The following is a 20,820-nucleotide window of genomic DNA, read 5'->3' as shown; positions in this document are numbered from 1 at the left end:
CTCAGAACCGACGAAAAAAGCCTACATCCTTGCATTGCTACAGTGGGTAAGTCAGCTCCTTGTATGCTGAGCGCCGCCATTGTGATCAACTCGTCTGCATAGTTTAAAGACAACAACGAACCGGAAATCAAACGGCCCGAGATTAAGGTCCAAGATATGTCGGACGGTGACGTCGTGCAGCCGGAGGCTGACACCGATCCGAGCGTTCTACCGAAGGATGGCGAAGGTGTACAACTAGAGGCTGATGCTGAATCGCCTTGGTTTAGGATTCTAAACAAGGAGACGCTTGAAATGGTCCATGCGGATATGAAGCGTACAACTTATCCGACTTGGCTAGGGCGGCCTCCTCGTAACTTCGGGTCACCTGCCCATGGAAAGCTCAAGGCGGATCAGTGGCGCACGGTGTGTACCGTGTCTCTTGTCATCACCCTGGTTCGCAAGTGGGGTCTTGTCGAAGCCTCTGACCAGGAGAGGGAGTATCTCAGGAACTTCATTGATTTAGTCATCGCTGTCGACATGGCGACTCGACGAACGACGTCCCTAGAGCGGATCAAGATATACCAGCACCGGATGACAAGCTATCTCGGTGGGCTACTTGATCTCTACCCCGACGTCTCCCTCGTTCCGAACCACCACCTTGCGTTACATCTTGACGACTGTCTCTATCTATTTGGGCCAGTCCACGCCTGGTGGTCATTTCCCTTTGAGAGATACAATGGCATCATCCAAGACATCAACGTCAATAAAAAATCTGGTGAGTCCTCTTCTCCCCGTTTATCGAGCATGCGCTAAGTGTCAATATCATAGCCGAGATGGAACTAACGTTTGCAAAGTTTTTCACGATGGCAGCCAATCTTCGTGCCATTGCCGCCAACATGTATTTGCCTCCCTCAAGACAGTTCTCCTCTCTACGAACACGGCTCTATAAAGCCTTCTCTGCGATCTCCACCGTTCCCCTGGATCAATCTCTCTTTAACGGGCTGTTTGCTGACCGCGAGTCAGATACCTCCGAGAATGTCACGATTACCCCCGAAGGGCAGCAACAGCCACTCGCGCAACATGTGTACAATCGCCTGCTCTCCCTTGTCAACCAGACATCCACTACCCGATTCATCTCATTGACCTCGACAGGCCGTGACGCGACAATACTTCATCCCAGTGCCGTATTCGCAAGGGTGCTTCAGTCGGGTGGCATCACGTTTTCGGCCTCTCAGGCATCCCACCCATCTGGGAACTCCTTCGTCTTGTTCCGACAACCTTCGACAACTAGTACAGCACCCCTAGCTGGCCGAATACAGTCCATTTTCTACCACTCTCGGAAGGACGCAATGTCAATGACAACCCAGGCGTTCTTGGTCATCAAGGCATATGAGACTCTTTCGCCGACGGATGCTGTCTGTGACCCGTTCGCTCGGATTGAACATCTTGGCGCGTGGTTGTGTTACAACACGTTGGAACCTACCGAGCACGTAGTACGCACATGCGATGTTGTCGCCCACTTCGCGTCGTTCACATACGTTCCTCCTGGAATGACACGTGAATGCATCGTGGTGCGCTCGCTGGACAGGGTAAGCATGGTTCATCACCTTTGACACACCATCTGACGGGACCCTGCTTCGCTTGACATAGACATAAGGTTCCGCACCATTGCCGAAGCTACGCACTACATCTTATCTGAGGCATGCCGTAGTAGTTCCAATGAGGAATACAAGACGACAACATTGTTCAAGGACAGTTTCTCATGTCGAGGTAACATTGAGGTACGCGTAGCTAATCATAATCTTGGTAGCTAAGGAGGATTGCCAGCCGTGTTCATACCAAGTAAAAATAGGTTGATAAGTAGCAAAGCGTGGGATTGATTGACTGTGGGTACGATCAACAAGGGCTTGGCAAGCGATGTATTGAATGTGGGCGCGATCGGGCTAAGCGGTGTTGACTCTGTGGGCGTGAGGGCTGAATAAGGGAACTATTGTTATGTGTTTGTGCCCGCAGTCCGCCTGCACGAATTCGCATGTCGACGCCAACGCTCTACCGCATGCCTTTTCAGAACTATTCCTTGTTCCGAACGCTGGACGTATCGCCAGGAAAATACAAGATGGACGGCGCTCAAGGTGGGCAGTGCTACCTATAAAACAACGCTAACCTTACGTCTCCCCAGTCCATCGACACCGACCACTGAAAGTTCACCGCCTCAGGCTTTTCGTACCCCCGTTCATCTATGTCTGGCGCATCTCCAACCTACATCGACACTGCCTTGTGGGGGAAGTTACGGATGTCGACTCTAGGCGCAGAGCCGACGGACTCTGTCATGCCCATGTTCATCGGACAGGACCGGTTTCGTATCGGACGCAACACGAGCTGCAACATGCCAATCCCCTTATCGACAGTCGGTGAGCTGGCTTACTCGACTCCCAAAATCACTACTAAAACCTTATATTTCAGAGACGTTACATCTGACTATCTACCGAGCCGGAGACATCATCCATGCCTCAAGTTATTGGGTCGAAAACCATACCGCTGGCACAGTAGTGGTGCGCATTCAGAACAATGTCATGTGCACATCCTAACGGAACTGAACAGGTGGACGGGCTGGAGCTCCCCCAGAACTATATGACTGAGATTGACCACGGTTCTCGCATTACGTTGGCCGGTCCCACTGAAGAGGTCATAAGTACGATTATTGTTCTTGTTCGCTACGAACACCTCTGATCGTGTCAACAGCACTGGAGTTTACACCAATTCCAACTCAATCGGTGAGCTTTATCGATGAGAAGAATCTGTCCTTTTTGCGAGCTGATACACTACAATATTATAGTTCAAATCCGCCTATAAACTTGGTACTTAGTGAGCCTTCATTATTCTCCTCATTAACCTCTAGCTTATGTATCTTTTATCGCGTTCAGCATTGGAATGGGAGGCTATGGGAGCGTGTACGAGGCTAAACACAACAGCACCGGGTCCATGTTCGCAGTCAAGGTCATCCGCAAGATTGGTCTCGGCAGTCCGAAGCGGGAGGAAGATGAGCACGTGTTGAAGGAAATACTTCTCCTTCAGCAACTACGTCATGTAAGCGGTTCTTTTTTTCCTCTTATGATTCTCCACTTATCTCTGGTATAGCCCAAAATTGTAAATTTGCAGTCAATCCACGAAACTCGTCAAAACTTCTGTACGCACTCCATTCCCGCAACGTTCGTCCCATGCTCATCCCCCTTTCAGACATCGTGATGGAGCTAATGCCATACGGAGATCTACTTCAACATACCGTTGCGGAAAATGGATTGAGTAAGTGATACATTCAGTTCGCGCTTCGGTCCCCGTCATCCTAAAAAAAATTCAACAGCCGAGACCAAAGCTAAAAGAGTCATGGTTGACTTGTGCGAAGCGCCTCGAGTACGTGTAATATTTTCTCGTGCTCGAATATGCCTCGCTCATCACGAGACTATAGTTTCTGCACAAGCATGGAGTTCTGCACCGCGACCTCAAACCTGAAGTACATTCTACGATCCTTTTGACGAGATGATATTTATCCAGGACACTTTCAGAATGTACTGGTCGCTAACGTGAAACCTATTCAAGTCAAGCTCGCAGATTTTGGACTCGCCAAATATGTCGAAAAGGGAACGTTCGCCAAGGTAACCATTTTCTCCAAATGCCGCAGGCGTACGCTGAGGACTCCTAGACTGCGCTTGGAACACCAGTTTACATGGCCCCCGAGATATATATCTGCAAGGCGCGCGGCGGCCAATACGACCAGAAGATAGATCAGTGGTGCCTCGGAGTGACCTTGTACATGATGTGAGTCAGCAGATTGATTCAAGGTCAAACGAGAGAAATTTATGCGTTCCAGGTTTGCGCCCACCGACCCCTTCGACCCTGACGATGTGAAGTGGAACCATAAACTGAAGATGTACGATGATTTGCGATCACCAAAGTGGGAGAATGTCACGCACATCAGCTCTCAAGGTGAGGATAATTTGTTACGACAGGTCCATCCGCTGAGTCGCCGACCATTCCGCAGCTCGTCAGCTCATAAGGCTCCTTCTGCAAAAAAACCCGGCGAACCGCCCGAGCATAGATCAAGTTAGTCACCACGTTTGGCTCAGGGAGGCATGGGATAAGAGAGAGAGAATTACGAACGATGTTTGGCACCAAACGGTTGATGATATTAACTGTTTATAGGTACACGTATCTACGGAGGAGCTCCTGTACTATAGATTCGCTCGAAAAAATCCGCGTTTAACCACCTATGTATCTTTTTGATTTAAAATCCCTCAAGCAGATTCTGGCGCGTCCTCAGTTGAGTATATATGTCCAAGGATCTGTTGAGATGGTGTGAAAACTCGCCCACAATTTAGGAAAGTGGCAGAGCCGAAGTTGATGTCAGCAAGTCTGAGCGTCGACACCGGCTCTCGTCTTGCTCACTCACTGAAATTGTAGAAATTCCAACCCTTCGTGCGTACTCTTAAGTACATACATCCTTGTCTCGAAACTCATATCAATAGTACTCAGGTGTCCTCAACTCGTCGCAAACAGCTACGAAACACAATGTCGGGGCTCTCGGGTGCGGGCGTCACGGTATGCCTTCTCTCCTCGGGCTAGTATTGCGCACTCACAAGCTCAAGTAGGTCATGCCTCACGAAAGCTTTGACCACACCTCAAAGGCGAATACGAACAGAAAAAACTCTCAACGTTTCTCAACCAAGAGCGAGAACAGTTACATCGAAGATCTTTTTACTGCTGGCCCACATTCCCCTCCCCGAAACACTTCCTGGCGTCCTCTCCTGCAACAGGTTACAGTGTCCATGCTGTTAATTTTGTTTGCGTCTGTGGTCTCCCGTCTAGTTCGTTGCGCCCATGACAGTGACCTCACGTCCTGCCTCCCGAGTCACATCATAGATCTCGTTCCCTCCGTACCTGTCATGTCCGGCGAGCTTGACCGGCGTTTGTCTGCGCTCGAGTCAGCCGTCATTGAGCTCCAACATATCCTACCTCACCAACAGGGCAGCGTGGCTCTTACGTCTACTGCTACAGAAATCCAGCGTGCAATCCAGCATCATTGCCATGGCCACGTCGGCCTCCCAAACTTTGCTCTGCGATCGGCAGGTGCACAAGTCGTTTCATCCCTTACCACTCCTACAAGGCCTACACGCCGGTGGTGGAGCGTGCTTCTCAAGTCTCCCCGACTATCCGCGCACCCACCCGAGTCCGTCCTGGTGTTTAACAATGACCTTGGAACATGCTGGAACGTTGGCGCGCCTTCTGGCCAGTTGGGAATCCTGCTTACAGAGCCCATCATAGTTTCGCATGTCACGGTCGAACATATATCTCCCCAGATAGCTCATGACATCAAGTTGGCACCTCGTGAAGTCCTTGTTTGGGGGCTTGTCAATGACGAAGAAGTTACTCAAGCGGTAGAGGAGATCACGCTTCCGGACCGCCTGAAGGAATTACTTTTATCTAGGCCTACCCCCCCAATCTCTGCCGCCAATTCCTTCATTCCATTGGGGCTTGTTGAGTACAACATAACAGCCGATGTGTCAATACAAACGTTTACAGTATTGGACGAGGTTCGTGCTCTAGGTATTGCAGTAGATGTCGTGGTAGTGGATGTCGTCACTAACTGGGGTAGCCCAACGACGTGTCTTTACGGCGTTCAGATTCACGGAACGAGGCTAAACATGTAACTACGCTACTGAGAACCATCAATTTAAGTTCGATTTTATGCTTCAATGATGGGAGAACCTCCGCTGTCGTAATCCTTTTTGTACTCCCTTTTCCAATGCTCTTCTTTCACCAGTGTCAGACGACCCTTCTCCGTGATCGCGATGAATCGATCATATAGAGGCGTGTGCCCAGCACCCGCCCGAAGCCACTGAAGGCTGCCTTTGCCAGACCGAATCCAGACTTGATATCCCGCTTTGGATCGATGAAGAACCAAATCTCTGGCTTCGGCCTGATCAGGCGGAATCGCTGGCGTGTCGATTAAACCGTCAGAGCAGGTGCCAATCCAGTAGAAGCCACCACTAGAGTTTGCATCGCGGTACTTCTGAAATTTGCGCTGTTGGAATATCTATGAAACGTGAGTGGGCCCGCAAATGACATATGTGACTATAAACGTACCGTCACTTCTGTGATGGAGGTGCTATCTTCTCCTGTGCGGGTGGACGGTAGCTCCCTTGATAATGCTGTCAGAGAAAGCTTTGCAGAGTACACACAAGCTGACCTCGGAGCAGGATAAACCCTCTCGCCTTTTACTTCGTAAATACCATCGGGCCTAGTCAGATTGTGAGCAGTGCGTCGAAGACCAACATGATGCACTTACGCTAGGCTTGAAGGGACACTCACGCTTTGCGATGAGGTCACAAGGGTGTGTTTGTGGCGATCCATCTTTGTCCTGGCACAATCATCATTAGCTTGGAAGATTTAAGTGCAACGTCTCCAGGCCGACCTCTGAGGAGCATGCGGGTGATGTGCACGTTCCCTGCGGTTGGAAGATGAACTGTCGGGCTTGACGCCAGACGACTGATTAAATTGATCCAGAGACCATGTCAGTGTGACGTTCTGCAAAATTTCATTCTTCCGCGCATCGTCCCAGTGAGGAGGCTTCGGAAGTTCGATGAGAGTACGCTCGTCGCGGTTCCTACTGTGGGGTGTTTCAACACGAAATAGCAACTGTTTGTCCTCTTCGAGGTAGCTCTCAGATCCAGAAAAAGTCAAGCTGAGCACTTTGCAGAACGTACCTTCCATCATAAGGGCTGAATCTGAGGTATGGTTGGCAAGGTCCGAGTCAGGTGCGGATGCGCACAGTCTGAGCTACCCTTCGAGCTCACCGCGTCCACACTGGGTTAGCTACCATGACACGCACAAACAACGACGCGTCCCTCTTTCCCTTTGCTCAAACCTTCATCTCCGTTACGTATGCCCTGTCCCAGGACGGCTGTCAGGTCCAAATCATGGTGGGTAGCCATTAGTTGGCCGTGACTAGCTAGTAGCTAACGCCTCTTACACTCCACTCCTTGTGTCCTCATCCAACATCGATCGCTCAAAATCTCATGCCCTTGGCGGGGCTCACTAACTGGATAGCCTGCAGGCAGCCATTGAACACGGACGCAAGTTGTGAGTGACATCTCGATTGTTCGTCATATGCTCGCTGAAACAGCAATGTCCATCGACCAGCCCTTTCGCCCCGCACGACCATTTGCTGCTCTTGTACACAACCCAGCAAGCTACAACTCGTCCCTCCATTCTTCCGCACACCTTGAGCATCCTCAGATCTCGAGCACATCTACATGGACGTGCGCCATCACCGAATCCCAGAACTTCACTTGGCCTGGTGTGCATGCCTCTGCTTTGCGGACGATACATTGCGGGCGCGCGCGCACTAGGTGTAACGGTGCGGCTGACCCCATTGCCTCATGGACCTCGTATACCAGAGGGTATGTCGACCCAGCCAACGAGCTGACATATCTTCGCAGCCTGGTCTCTGGTCAAGTTCATCCCTCGTGAGTATCCCTTGCCAGCGCGCTCATGTGCAGAGCTAGCCTGATACGCTTCCTTCACACCAGGCTGGGTTACTACCCCCAATCGCATGTCTCCGATGAACCAATGAACGCCTAACAACCGTTTCGGCGCTGTTGATACCTCCCCCGCCCGACCCTCTTGCGGCTGCCATTACCAGAGCCACTCCGACCATACGTGCACGACGCAACTACACACTTCCGACGAGGGCTGGAGCTCGAGACTGTCAAGACTCTTGGTGTCGCTGCTATCGTTGCACACTATGAAGGTATCTGCAACCCTGTTCACGTACTCCGCACGTTCGTTGTGTAGCGGTATTGACGCAGAGTTAGAGCACCGCATAAGTACCAGATACGTCACGTTCCGATGGTTTTCCTGTTTCTTCGTTGGATATATGTAGGGTAGGATAACGTTTTACAATACGAAAAGGTTTTGGATATGATATTCGCCCAAATGCTAATTGCGGCGCAAAACAGCGCTTGAAAAGAAATCGTTTTCGTTATTCGAAAATTATTTGAGCGAGGTTTCCTGTCCAGCGCTTGAACAGGCATTGATTATGTAACCCGATTAATCCCCGAAAAGGACTTGACAGATATTATTTTTCCAAGTCCTTTTCAATGGCTGTTCGTCACGCAACTAGTATTTGACAAGTTATCCCTTTCAAGCGTTGAATATGTTATCCTCCTCAACATATATTCGCAAGTAGAAAAGTTGCTGAATTAGTAGCCTGGCCAAACCCTATTCATACACCGACAAGTACTAGACCCAGGTTACCAAACCAAACCCTCATCCGAATCATACTCTAGATCAGAATATTCTCGTTTGCCCCAGGTGACTGGCGGTTTGATTCAACTTATAGTGCTCGGGTACCCCTTATACTCTCCAGCAAATGGATAGGAACACTCTTGTGCACTGTGGTGTTTAGCATACGTTGGACGGCTTGGCGCACAGAATACCATCATAGAGCATTGGCAGCTCCTGCGAACCTCGCTCTCGCTGGAGATACGTGCAACGACATCGGGAACGATGCGGAGAGGCTGAATCTGGAGTTCGCCTACGAAGCGGGTGCGTCCCTTTCCTTCTCTATGTTGCTTCCTGTCGCGAACAGAGACGTTTCACTTAGAGAGTCGCATCCAACTGAGGATCACCAACTCGACGACCTGTTACGAGGTTCCAGAACGCGACCTCGAGCTTCTGCTGAACCATGCGCCTCTTCCTCGGATACCTACATCCATCCCGTTCTCGTACACCGTTTGATCCCTCGCCTTGTCGATCCAACGCCTCTCATTAACGAGGCATTCTTCTCCAGCGTAGATCACCCACTCGTCTTGAAGCTTGAAGTCGCAAGGCCTTTCCTGCGCGTCAAGACCTCTCTCGGCTTCTGCAAGTATCTCGGGCCTCCCAATATATATATACCGCACGCTGTGAATGGCCGAAGCTTCGACCCGCCCAATGCGATGGTTCTGTACGTCAACCAGCCCGTATACTACCAGTTCCGGTCTGTTATTCCACGGCATGTTTCTGCGGAATTCGAACGAGGCGGATGTGGTTGGGGCTGTGGTGGTCTTTGATCTCTTTGGGAACGTGAGCAGTTCTATTGCGGCTACCATTTGGGTTACGCTGGTGCGGTTTTACTGTCTCGCGTAGGTGCATGCGTGACTTTGATAGTTTCTGTTCACAGACTACAGCGAGGTCACCATGCCATCTCTATAGTGTTGCCGCAGCTCGGGAGCTGGCTCAAGCCGATTGGTGGGCTTACGACAAAGGCAACAAAATACTTAGTGAGGTAATTGTCATGTCATGGTTGCCATTGTCGCTGCCAGTCATTGCTTCGAAACATAAACCTTACGCTACAAAATTCAATTGTTATTTTTTTACTAGGGAGCGATTCAGCTTCGAGCCGAGCCGAGCCGAGCCACGGCAACACTACATCTCTAGCTGCTTGAATGCAAAGATATCATTTTGGGCAACATAGACTGACATCTACGTCTATCTACGCGCTTGAAACCACAAAACAAGCCCGATTTTCATCCTCGCCCCCGACCACGAATACTTCCTACTGGACAAGATTTTCAAGACTGTTCACTGACTGCATATGCACCTCTAGTGTTCTGGAAGATATGTTTGGCTATCATCCGTCATCTCTTCAGTACACTTTCTAATATAATGATGTGCCGCTTCTAACATGCCTTGCTCTGCTTTACCCACCGGACATTCACTATGCGCTGGGGTTCGACATGGGCGTCGTTACAAAGAGCCCTGACAACCCAACACAGTGGGAAATGGGTGGCTAGATCGTTGTCTTCCCTGGTAAGTCTCCGAGTAATACTTTTCTATCACACATAGGCTTGGCTCAGACGGTTAGACTGCTTCAACGACAAGACTCAGCGGTGAGCAATTACCGCATTGTACCCTCGTTAGGGTTCTCTTACTAACGAACACTATGTGATACAGCTTCTGAACGACTCGGTCCTAGGCGTTCTATAGCTTCTAGGATAGGCATCGATGTCGATACGTATTCACGAACATTTCATTGTACGTACCACGGCTCTCATTTAACACAATCAGGCTCAATGCGCTTCGTATCTCCGGTCAGTGGGCGCCCCTCCCCTCCGCCAAAGTCATCAAGTAGGACCTCCGAACCGTACAATTACTCCTTGCGGCGTAAGCACCACCATGCTTCTTGGCTAGTTTGATTTGGGCTCACCGCACTGAGAAACAAGGCCGCGAAGGCAACGATCGATCATACCAATGAGTCAAATGCGCACAGGACGACAGGATTTGATGCTGAGTGTGCGTATATTGGGCTAAACGCAATGTGCATCTTTCCATATATGTCAGGCACGTGTGTGTTGTAACAGTCATATCCTAAACGTGTCTCCAATTCTGTCTACCTATTCTCCTCATCTTCCAGGGACTTCCCTTGCCTACTCAGCCTTCGAAGAGAAGCAGCAAAAGGCACTGACGTCTTCGGTGGATGAGACGTTGGCCGGAGGGTAAGATATCCTCGAAGGGGCAGCACGTGAAGGCCCTGCTTGCCCGCGCCCAGGGGTGGAAGCAGCAGCGACGTTTCCTTCTTCGTCGCTCTCCGATTCTGTAACTTGCTCACTATCGTTGTTGCTTCGCGGTTCTGGAGCAACAGCAAGGCGCTGGGCAGCCGCACTTAGAATATCAGGCTCCGAAGATATCATAGAATACTCACTTGCTTGGCTCGGGCTGTATAAACCGGTACGAAGCGGCACAAGCGGGACGCGTTCGTGTTCCTAGAGGGATCGCCTCCGGAGCTCTCGTTCTGAGTTTGTGCGCGTTGACCACGGGCCATGTTAAGGAGCCTCTTGATTATGACCGTCACTCGGCGACCTTCCTGCACAGGGAGCGGGTTCAGCTGTGTTGCCGAATGATGCTGGGAGAAGTGTCCACGTTGGTTGCCTGGCTGACGTGTCCCCTTGCGGGCAGGTCCTTGTCTCCGTATGGTCGCAGGAAGCTGTTTGACCAGTATGTTAAAGACGCTACTGGAGGTTGGGATGACTCACGTTCATGACACTCTCCTCAGATGCGTGGCCTCGGCGCTACAAGGTCAATCCGTTAATGTACACGTACTTGCAAACGAAATATAAGACCTACCTCCCGTCGTACCTGCCCTTCCGCTCTATGGATCGATTCACTCTCTTCGTCATCCTCCGTTCCCTATCAACATCAACATGTGAGACTATAAGATGTAGATCCGAAACATACCTTGCCCATGAGAAGATTTCCGCTCGCTGTATCCCAAACTCTGATGTATCCATCTCGTGTCCCGCTTGCAATCCGTGTCCCATCGGGCGAAAATGCGGCCACAGGCACCCAGCTTTTGTTTTCAAGAGACCGAAGGAGCTGGCCAGTCTTGATATCCCAGATGCCGACTGTCTTGTCATTGGAAGCGCTCAAGAACGTTTCACCCCCAGGAGCATAATCCACACAGCGAACTGCATTACCGTGCTCGACCTTGAGCAACTGTTCTCCTTCAGGGGTCTTCCACACTTGTACTGATTTGTCTCCAGAACCGCTGAGAATGCATGTTCCACCAGGAGACCAGCCACTACAGGCAAATGCGATAATTCTGGGCCCGAAAATAAGGAGGAAAATACACTGGAAAGTAAATATTTTCCTCCATATTTCCCTTTGACCAACAGAGGCCGAAAAAGATTTATGTTCCGGTGAATTTTCAGGCGACCAAAACAAGCTTTGCTTCCATTTATGGAAATTTAGGGCTGGCGGAGATTCAATTACCGCTTCAACCTGCCTTGTTTGGCCTCTTGGCGCACCAGAAAATGATAACTTTCCGCGTGCTTATTCCTCGCCTGAAAATCTGTAGGAAGATGTTTACTTTCCAGGTCATTTTCCTGCTTATTCTTGGGTACAGAATTAGCTCATTTGCCTGTAGTGAGCAAACGGACAACACATAGCCATCGTGGCTGTACAGCCCCGCTATCAGAGAGCCTGTTTGAGTTTCCCAAACGCGCACCGATGTATCTTCTGACCCTGTTGCAACCTTCAATCCGTCGGGAGATACACTGAGAGTACGGATGGGAGCATCGTGCCCTTCTATGACTCGAAGCAGAGTGCCAGTCTGAGCATCCCATACGCGGATAGTACGGTCGTCACCGACGCTGACGACATGGGAACCATCGGGTGTGAATTTGACAGCGTTGACTTCGTTAGTGTGACCCTTGATGAGATCCATGGCAAGTTTTTTGGTTGCAACGTCCCATAGACAAACAGTCTGATCTCGAGAGCCGCTAACTATCTTCGAGCCGTCAGGAGAGATGTCGATGGAGAGAATATAGTTAGTGTGATGGGCACATATATCTTTTTTTTCTTTTCCTGTGATCGCATTCCATATTTTGATAGTAAACCCACTCCCTTCGCTTGCGAAGTGTTCGCCATCGGGAAGCCATGCCAAAGACGTGGCCCACCAGGGTGTAATGATTCTGCGTATAAATGATGAATATTAGGGGTTCATCTCGCTTAAGGAGGGTATATTATGCCCACAATCCTTTCCTTGGCTTTGAATCGGTGCCCTGAGCATAAAGACACTACAGGCAAATGAGCTAATTCCGGGCCCGAAAATAAGCAGGAAAATGACCTGGAAAGTCATCATCTTCCGACAGAGTTTCGGGCGAGGAACAACACGCGGAAAGTTATCATTTTCTGGCGTGCCAAGAGGCCCAAAAAGGCAGGTTGAAGCAAGAATTGAACCTCCGCTACGCGTTACCTTCTATAAATGGAAGGTGAGCCGATTTTTGTCTCCCGAAAAGTCATTGGAATATGAAACTTTCTCAGCCTCTATTGTTCAAAGGGAAATATCGCGGAAAATGTCACTCTCCTACCCAGACGGACGGTCGTGTAGTGTCGCACTAATCCCAGTCACTAGTACTATTATTAATTCTAATTACTATATAAGGTTTAATCTCCGACCCGATCACGAAAACTTTTGAGTGACGACTACACGACCGACCCTCTGGGGGAAATTGCAGGGGCCGGAATGCTCGGCAAGCTCCGGCTATATCTATATAAGGGATCCTGAGCCGGCCGACATAACCAAGTCTTCCAGCAGTTATGTCTTTTGTTGATGAGTCCTCGCACTTCCTCCTTCGTTTTTGTTCTCTAACTTCGATTATTCACATGTGTTCGTCCGTGAAGTACACAGCATTGTTGTATCAGCGGCCAAGCAGCCAGCTCGGAGTGCACAATTTGGACATAGCCGGAGCCTGCCGAGCATTCCGGCCCCTGCAATTTCCCCCAGAGGGTCGGTCGTGTAGTCGTCACTCAAAAGTTTTCGTGATCGGGTCGGAGATTAAACCTTATATAGTAATTAGAATTAATAATAGTACTAGTGACTGGGATTAGTGCGACACTCGACCGTCCGTCTGGGTAGGAGAGTGGGAAAATGTTTACTTTCCAGCTCATTTTCCAGCTTATTTTCGGGTCCAGAATTAGCGCATTTGCCTGCAGTGAGAGTTCATTGACATCCTGAAAAAGAATTTTGATTACCCACCTCAGGAAGAATAAGCTTCCCCGTACCGAGGTCTCGTATACACATACTGGAACCTCTACTACAAACGAACCTTGGCTCCGTAGAAGAGGTTGATATTCTGCCGACGTACTCGGCGCTGAACATCGGGCCCCACAGGCAATCGCCTGCCACTGGATCCCAGGCGCGTACGCTTCTGTCGTTTGAAACGCTGATAAGCATCTGTCTGTCGGACGTGAATGCGAGATCGGAGACCGCAAGCTTGTGTCCCTTCAGCGGCCCTTTGCGTATTTTTCCTGTCTCAGCGTCCCACACAAAGATTGTGCAGTCCTGGCTTCCGCTCGCTAACAAACGTCCGTCTGGGGAATATGATACTGCCCATACCTCTGACTTGTGTGCTGCAAGAGGGGGGAAGATAAGCGCTTGCGAAGCCACATTCCATACTCGTATCATTTTGTCGTCACAGGCTGATGTAATATGATGGCCGCTGGGAGATAATATTGCCTCGTTCACTCCGGCAGGATGCTCTAAAGTGTGTACGCACTCTCCAGAGTTTGCGTCCCAGATCCGCACGAACCTATCTAAGGACGCACTGGCAATGAATTGTCCACTTGGAGAGTACTCGACCCACCATACGCTTTTGGCGTGTTCTTTTAGTGGACCCAAAACCGTGACTAAGGTATCCCATATACGAACTGAGTTGTCACCAGAGCCGCTTGCTAGTCTTCGTCCATCGGGAGAGAATGCGACTGCGTAGACTTCTCTATAGTGACCTTCCAGAGGGTTTCCGATCTGCATGCCGGTGTGCGAGTCCCAGATCCGTATTGTGTTATCGTAGGAGCCCGAGGCAATTTTGGTACCATCAGGAGAGTAAGCGACAGCATGGACAGTGTCGGTATGCCCTTCAAAAGGTTTGGGAGTGTGTGTACTGCCCTCAGAGTCCGAACATGTGTCTGAGGAGGGCATTTCTATGACACTGTTTGTGCAATACGGCGGGGTGAGTGACTGTTGTTGGACAGCAAAGGAGACTCACGGTGGCGGTCGGTGAGAAACGTGTGTCGCCTCGGACAACACACGCACAATGCCTCGAGGCTGCGATTGACGCTGGAGGCACCGCATGCATATTCCGGGCTAGGGGCGCTTGTCCGAGCGCCTGTTCGTCCGAACTCAGGCATTCATAATTCGATCGGATCTTCAGAGGTTGACTGAAAGTAAACCTCATAGTGCTTAAAAGAACAACCAATTAAATCGCTGGGGTAGAATCACGAGAAATGCTCGACCATCAAGTAATCCACTATCGCAAAGGGAAGCGGCGCTGCTGCGCCCTGCCATCTCACATGCAGGTGCTTGTTTATTTTAAACGCGAATGTCTACTGGTGACTGGTCTGCTTGTTCGCTTCCAAGAACGTAGGGCAGTCATACGGACGCCGTACGTCCAGCTGTGAGCCTAGACGCACACCGCTAGTGTTTACTGCTTATCACAGGGTGGCTGCCACGGCTCCGGGTCAACGCATTGTCAGCCAACCCATCAGCACCAGACATGCGGGAGCTCGCATGGCTGACCGGCACTCCTGCGGGATTAGTTGATGTGAGAGTGGATATAGTATACGTAAACATTCTAAGCGAGACCCGACGTAATGCCCTCAACTTACACATGGCATAGACTTTGTCGTCCTGTGGATACAAACACTAATATCATGAACTTTCGATACTACGGATGCGCAAGGCAAGCGGAAAAGCACGCACCAAGACATGACAATACCAACCTCCGTAGTGTGTACCCAACGAGTCTCCGTGTCTTTTGCTGTCTCATACCGATACCCCGTTCGGTACGATCATATGAGCAATAATGACCACGGTCATGCAAGGGCTAGCGGACTGTCCGCCAGTTTCGTCAAGACAGTCTTGTGGCTGGTTTCAAGCCTTCGTTCTGAGAAACAATCGAAAGGGAAGGCAACATACCCGGGGTGTCAACTTTTCCGCCGAGCCGCACCGAAACTATGACTTGCCCGTGAGTTCCAGGGCAGATGACGAGATGAAACCCGTACCCGGATATGATGGATGCTGTGTATGGATTCTGCAAGCAGAAACGCATATCTTTAAATATTGAATAGCACGGGAAGTGGCCGCTATTCCTATCCTGAATGTTATGCAAGTGAGCGGGAACTATCTTGGGAGCGACATACCTAATCTTCGACGTCCAAGCGGTTCCGTGAACGGGATGATGTTAATGCTCGTGTCCCTCTCCATTTCAGCATTTTCATCAAGGCCGGACCGCTCTGTAAGCCCGTTGGTGGAGCGATGATGACGGGTTCGTAAGGGACGAACACGGGATACGTCGAACAGATCGTGGTCAGTGTACGTCGTAGTAGCCTAATTCCCTCATTGGATACACTACCGCTCTTGCACCCCCAATGCAACACGACACCCTCAATGCAACATCCACTAAATGTGCTCTCCCTGACCTGATCCTTGGCAAAATGTATCAAAATTTGGTCTGTAAGCTTGCATAGATGTATTCTGCTTGCCTACAAAAAGCTGTAGCGTGAATATTAGAACTTAATGATCTGTGCTCGAAACCACCCAAGTTTTGGCGTTGTTGAGAGATCATCACTCAGGGCACCTATCTTAAACTTGACCAACTGCTTCAAAATCTCATATTGATATTCCTATGGCGTTACTTTATCGTAGTATAAGTTTCTGTAGGCCATTGCCGTCTCTAGCGCAAACGGTGACCGTCATCAGTGCTACAGTGAGAGAAGCTGGAGAGAGGAGTCACGATTCCGGCATCCCTCTGGCAAGCTCAAGCTTTTACGCTATATTATTCAAAGACATGTACACTAGCAGAAGACCCTCATATATATGCTCATTAAGTTTGCGGGAGATATGCGTGAGCATCGGAGCCATGGCACAAGGAACAATTTCACCCTGTTGCATTGAGGGTGTCATGTTGCATTGGGGGTGCAAGGGCGGTAAATGATTGCATTGGATATGCAGAGGTCCAACACAGTGTGAGGAGGCGAGGATGCGGTGTCCGGATGCGTGGTGTAATGAGGGACCGGCGATGTTGCACCATTCACCTTCGAAAGTAGGCGATACAGCGCACCGCTTGTAGTGTAAGCCTCAGCATCCACAGCGTCTTCACACCCTGCCAATGCTTCATCAAGTCCGGCCTGACCTCCTATCCGCCCCGCCCTAAAGCTTGCGAGCGGGCCGACCACGTTTACCTTCTTCCATCTGTGTGTCAAGAGTTCATGGATCAGAAAACTTACAACGAGGGAGAGAATCAGAGACGTACTGTGTCTGCTTGCTTCCTGGAAGTCACCATGCATACTCGTATTACTCGACCGGCGTTTCACCCTTTCCAAGAGGGAGCGATAAGCCTGCCACGATACGTGTCTGAGTATGAAGCAAGGAGGTAGCTCTTTTCAGCTTACTACGTACTATACTCTATTACCGGCTTCATATATTGCGTTCTGGCCAACGAGGCAGGACTGAAGTTGTGGAGGCTGCAGCATGAGTGTCCGCGATAGTGTACGGTGAACGTCTCCGCAGCTAGGACGCTGACCAAGGTCACTGACGTTGGTGACCTTGCCAGGTCATTGACCGGGTCACTAACCTATAGATAGGGGTAAATAATTATTGTAGTATTTTTCGACTAGCTAATAGTACTACTCCATTTCCCAAGCAGACTCGTCGAGACTCTCTTCGGCAGCATCAGACTCCGCTTCTGATACACGAGCTGCAGTGCTACCGGCAGGGGTTGGATGAACTAAGGTTTCGTGTGAAAGAAGGTCAAGCAGGATAGGTGATGAAAGGTCAACCATATTGTCGAGATCAAATGTCTCTCCCGAAAACTTCTCAATCTCTCCGTCGTCAGCTTGCTCCTCTCCAGCGAGGGGGAAGGGGTTGTTATCGATGGTTGAAGGAAGCGACCCATAAGTACCACTTCCTTGTGCCGGAATGTCGTCGTCTGAATCTGACTCGATTTCGCTGCCGCGGTCGTCTGCGAAGTCGTCTGTGATGTTGCGAGAACCGGACTGCGCTGTGTCATCTTCCGTCAAGTCAATGACATCCTGACGCTGCTTCTCATTTATTTTTGCTGGTTTCGCTCCGCCCGAGTTCACCATTTTCTTGAGGTCACGCCATTTGACTACCGGTCGTGGCTTCGGCTTGTGAGTCTAGAAGAAAACATGGAGTCAGTCTATGCCACTGCGTGCCAGAGAAACAGTGAGAACTAGTACCTTTGGGTTGTTTTTGTACCAGCCACGAACCGTGACCATGCACGTGAGTGTTGCGGCCTCCTGACGGTTGCGACGAGCCGAATTCAACCAAGAGTACACAGATGCCGTGCGCTCGTCAGCCATAGAGTTTGGCTTCACAGAGTAGATGTGCACGCAGAGTGCCTGTTATGATTATCTCAGAGGTGTAAATGTACAGCAAATATGATGAAACTCACGGCGAGAGGCTGAGCAATATTGCTAGGATCCTTGTCGAGCTTTGCCCACCACGACAACGGGGTATCGTCTGAAACGACAGGACGATCAAAGGGATACGAAGCCACAACGTACATCCGGAGCTGATTTTTCACTCTCCTGTTTGCCTCAACTACACTGAGCCCGCCAATCTTTGTTCCCCTTTTCTCATACTCAGTCCGTAGGATGCGGAGTATATATCCCCCAACGCGTCGGAGAGACTGCGGCAGCTCTTGATCCTTGACCGGCCCGGCAGTACAATCGACAACATTAATCTTGATGCGTTGGATTTCGAGGGGGTTGAGATCCTTCAGGATGCCAGAACCACGATAATCTAGCCCAAATGTCAGGACATATTAATGGAAATGACAAGCACTTACGCGGGTTCAGCACAAAACCTGTCAAGTAGACATCATCTGGGGTTTCATTTACCATTTGATTAAATCTGTAATTGACGCGGCGGCGGATCTGTTCAGAAGCATGAGCAGGTATTTCGAAATCCTCATTTTCTGTCGTGAGGATGTCTTTCATCGAGGCGGTAATGGCTAGCCAAAACTCATAGACACTTGAGACGTCGATGTTGGTGGCCTCAAGACACGTCGTTGCCTTCGCAATTGGGGCAAGTACCGCAACCAAGCAAGCAAGCTCACTTCTAAACTCGGCAGCAGGGAGTCGACCCTTAACAAAACAGGAATTGCAGTCCGTCTGGGAACAATAATTAACACAGTGCCAGTCATTCACTTTAAGACATACCGGTAGTGTTACCGTCTTCTTTGTGACTATTGACTCGATTGCTGGATAACAGCGCTGTACAGACCTCCCCGCATGGTACAGCATCACAAACCGAGTTTTACCAACAGAGACCAGACCACGGCCTATACCTTGCTCCTTACGAGCAGCCTTGAGATGACTGGTCGCATGCGTCGACTTTTTGAAGAACTTAAGGGTCCGCTGAACCTTTCGAATGACCTAGTGCAATAGTCAGCTATCATAATGCATGCAACAGATATAGAGTATATACCGGTGCAAAAAAGGGTAGGCGACAAATATCCCCAGCAAGAAGATTTGCACGATGGCAGGGGTCAGGCAAGATGATAATCCATGGGTACTGGTTCTTCACAAGCTTCCGCGCAACAGAGGTGTTGCCTGTCGAGTCAGAGGATATTCCACGAAATCGCTCTGGGCCAATAGAGAGTAGAACCTTGTTTAAGACACCAAATATGTGCGCACCAGTGTGTGAACGCTTTGACGCCTCGTCTCCTTCAACAAAGAAGACAAGGCCACGAGGGGTGGTAACGTGGACAGTGTAAACGGACTGGGGTAAACGTGTCGTGTTGCCGTCGAAGGATACCGTCAAATCGGAGCAACTGCGCAGATATTCGCGTTGCATGAGGTAGATGTTTGATGCTTCTTGCGGGATTTGGTAGTCGGCGATAGTAGTGGACGAAACAGGACTGTACTGAGGGTTTGCAATCTTCAGCAACTCCTTCCACTCTGGGGCATCCACAACTGTCGGTGGCATGCCCGCAGCACACAAGAACCGGAGTACAGCAAAGTCTAGCCGATCCTTGAGGTCTGTACGGTAAGCCTCACGTGATATCTTCGCCATCAGCCCTAGAGACTTGGGCTCTGCATTGCGCGTCACTGCGTTGTCCTGCCCACCTGCCAATGCAGGGCTGGTTTCACCGGCACCGATGTCACTGGCTCCCTTGGGACGTTTGGCCTGCTTCTGCAACTCTGCCTGCTCTGCGTCTCTCTTTGCCACCCGCTGTCCAGGCGACTCAGCCTGCATCTTCTGTGCAACTCGTTCTTTCAGGTCGTCAGGGAGGAACTCGCACTTGTTAACATGTTTGAAGATTCGTCCACGAGGTCGATTGGTCCAATTCCCCTCACAGCCCTTGCCGGCTCCTGCACAGCGATAGATAAGCTTCTGTACACCTTGGGCAAGCTCTGATACGAGGTATGTGGGCACAGAGGCTGTCAAGACATCTGGATCGGTGTCCTGTCCCCCTCCTTTCTTCTCTTTTTTCTCCTCAACATCCTGGTATCGCCACAAGACCGACTTTCCAGGTTTGGTGGCTGCAGGAACAGACCCGGGAGTCACGATGGGCAAAGCGGCTTGACTGTTGCCGCCACCAGTGGTGCTGCTAGTGAAGCTCTCCGAGAAAGCCTAGGTTACTCCCACTTGTTAAGTCGGCCAATGCGGCTGTTTCTGAATACTACTCACTGTTGAACCCTGATCCTTTGCCGCCTCCGCCAGGTCATCAACCCACTTCAACATCATGGCCGAAATTTGCGCTGACTCCGGAGTAATGCTCTTCAGCATAGCTTCTTGCAGGACGTCCACCACTGCGGTGAGCCCAGGGCCCTTTTCGATGAGCTTGATGGGACCTATCTTACGTCCTTTTGGCACATGGTGCAGGACATGACCCCCGAGGATGTCCGGTCAGCGGATGGGTCAAACACCCGAGGATGTCGGGGCAGCGGTGACCGGCGGTCAGCCGACCTCGTCCTGCCGGCCGCTTCACCCACCAGCTGGGTAGCCTGGTAGGTGACCTCCTACAGGCCTGTGTCGAGGCGGCCGGCACTCTGGCCTGGGGGGGAGCTGCCCCTGGTATGCGCATGGGTATGCCAACCACCACCAGGTCGAAGCGGCCATGCCCCAAGAGGTAACACCCACCGGCCAGGGTACCTGGTGAATGTCAGGACGGCCCATGGGTGGCAGGTGGTCCATCCGGATGGGTTCCTGGTGGATGTCAGAGCGGCCCAAGGTTCGCTGGCAAGGGGCTCCGGATACGGTATTTAGCGGATGTC

General features: G+C 50.6%; 4 protein-coding genes across 4 annotated transcripts; 1 reads left to right on the top strand and 3 right to left on the bottom strand.

Annotated features, from left to right (window-relative positions):
• Positions 1-2,218: 2,218 nt before the first annotated feature.
• On the top strand, positions 2,219-5,684 carry CONPUDRAFT_150557 (kinase-like protein; the record flags this gene model as incomplete). The annotated part of the gene is made up of 17 exons (XM_007766964.1): positions 2,219-2,390; positions 2,443-2,531; positions 2,581-2,671; positions 2,722-2,753; positions 2,816-2,844; positions 2,904-3,066; positions 3,118-3,166; positions 3,217-3,282; positions 3,341-3,390; positions 3,446-3,490; positions 3,543-3,632; positions 3,680-3,795; positions 3,848-3,963; positions 4,019-4,080; positions 4,438-4,452; positions 4,510-4,575; positions 4,626-5,684. The coding sequence occupies 17 exons, from the start codon at positions 2,219-2,221 to the stop codon at positions 5,682-5,684; spliced, it is 2,310 nt and encodes a 769-aa protein (XP_007765154.1).
• Positions 5,685-5,719: 35 nt separating this feature from the next.
• On the bottom strand, positions 5,720-9,128 carry CONPUDRAFT_70495 (uncharacterized protein; the record flags this gene model as incomplete). Its single annotated transcript, XM_007766027.1, has 12 exons — positions 5,720-6,070; positions 6,121-6,175; positions 6,224-6,274; positions 6,323-6,394; positions 6,449-6,761; positions 6,866-6,923; positions 7,073-7,257; positions 7,422-7,665; positions 7,717-7,899; positions 8,505-8,613; positions 8,638-8,678; positions 8,748-9,128. The coding sequence occupies 12 exons, from the start codon at positions 9,126-9,128 to the stop codon at positions 5,720-5,722; spliced, it is 2,043 nt and encodes a 680-aa protein (XP_007764217.1).
• Positions 9,129-11,214: 2,086 nt separating this feature from the next.
• CONPUDRAFT_48868 (WD40 repeat-like protein) lies at positions 11,215-14,497 on the bottom strand (the record flags this gene model as incomplete). Its single annotated transcript, XM_007765919.1, has 3 exons — positions 11,215-11,440; positions 11,919-12,488; positions 13,677-14,497. The coding sequence occupies 3 exons, from the start codon at positions 14,495-14,497 to the stop codon at positions 11,215-11,217; spliced, it is 1,617 nt and encodes a 538-aa protein (XP_007764109.1).
• A 3,890-nt stretch (positions 14,498-18,387) lies between these two features.
• CONPUDRAFT_25842 (uncharacterized protein) lies at positions 18,388-19,258 on the bottom strand (the record flags this gene model as incomplete). Its single annotated transcript, XM_007765767.1, has 3 exons — positions 18,388-18,663; positions 18,691-18,975; positions 19,028-19,258. Coding segments are annotated over 3 exons (792 nt in total), but the record flags the coding sequence as incomplete, so codon positions are not given.
• Between the last annotated feature and the right edge of the window lie 1,562 nt (positions 19,259-20,820).

The sequence above is a fragment of the Coniophora puteana genome, assembly GCF_000271625.1.
Source record: "Coniophora puteana RWD-64-598 SS2 unplaced genomic scaffold CONPUscaffold_2, whole genome shotgun sequence".
Classification (NCBI taxonomy): Eukaryota; Fungi; Basidiomycota; class Agaricomycetes; order Boletales; family Coniophoraceae; genus Coniophora; species Coniophora puteana.
This window is presented reverse-complemented; position numbering and strand designations above follow the sequence as displayed.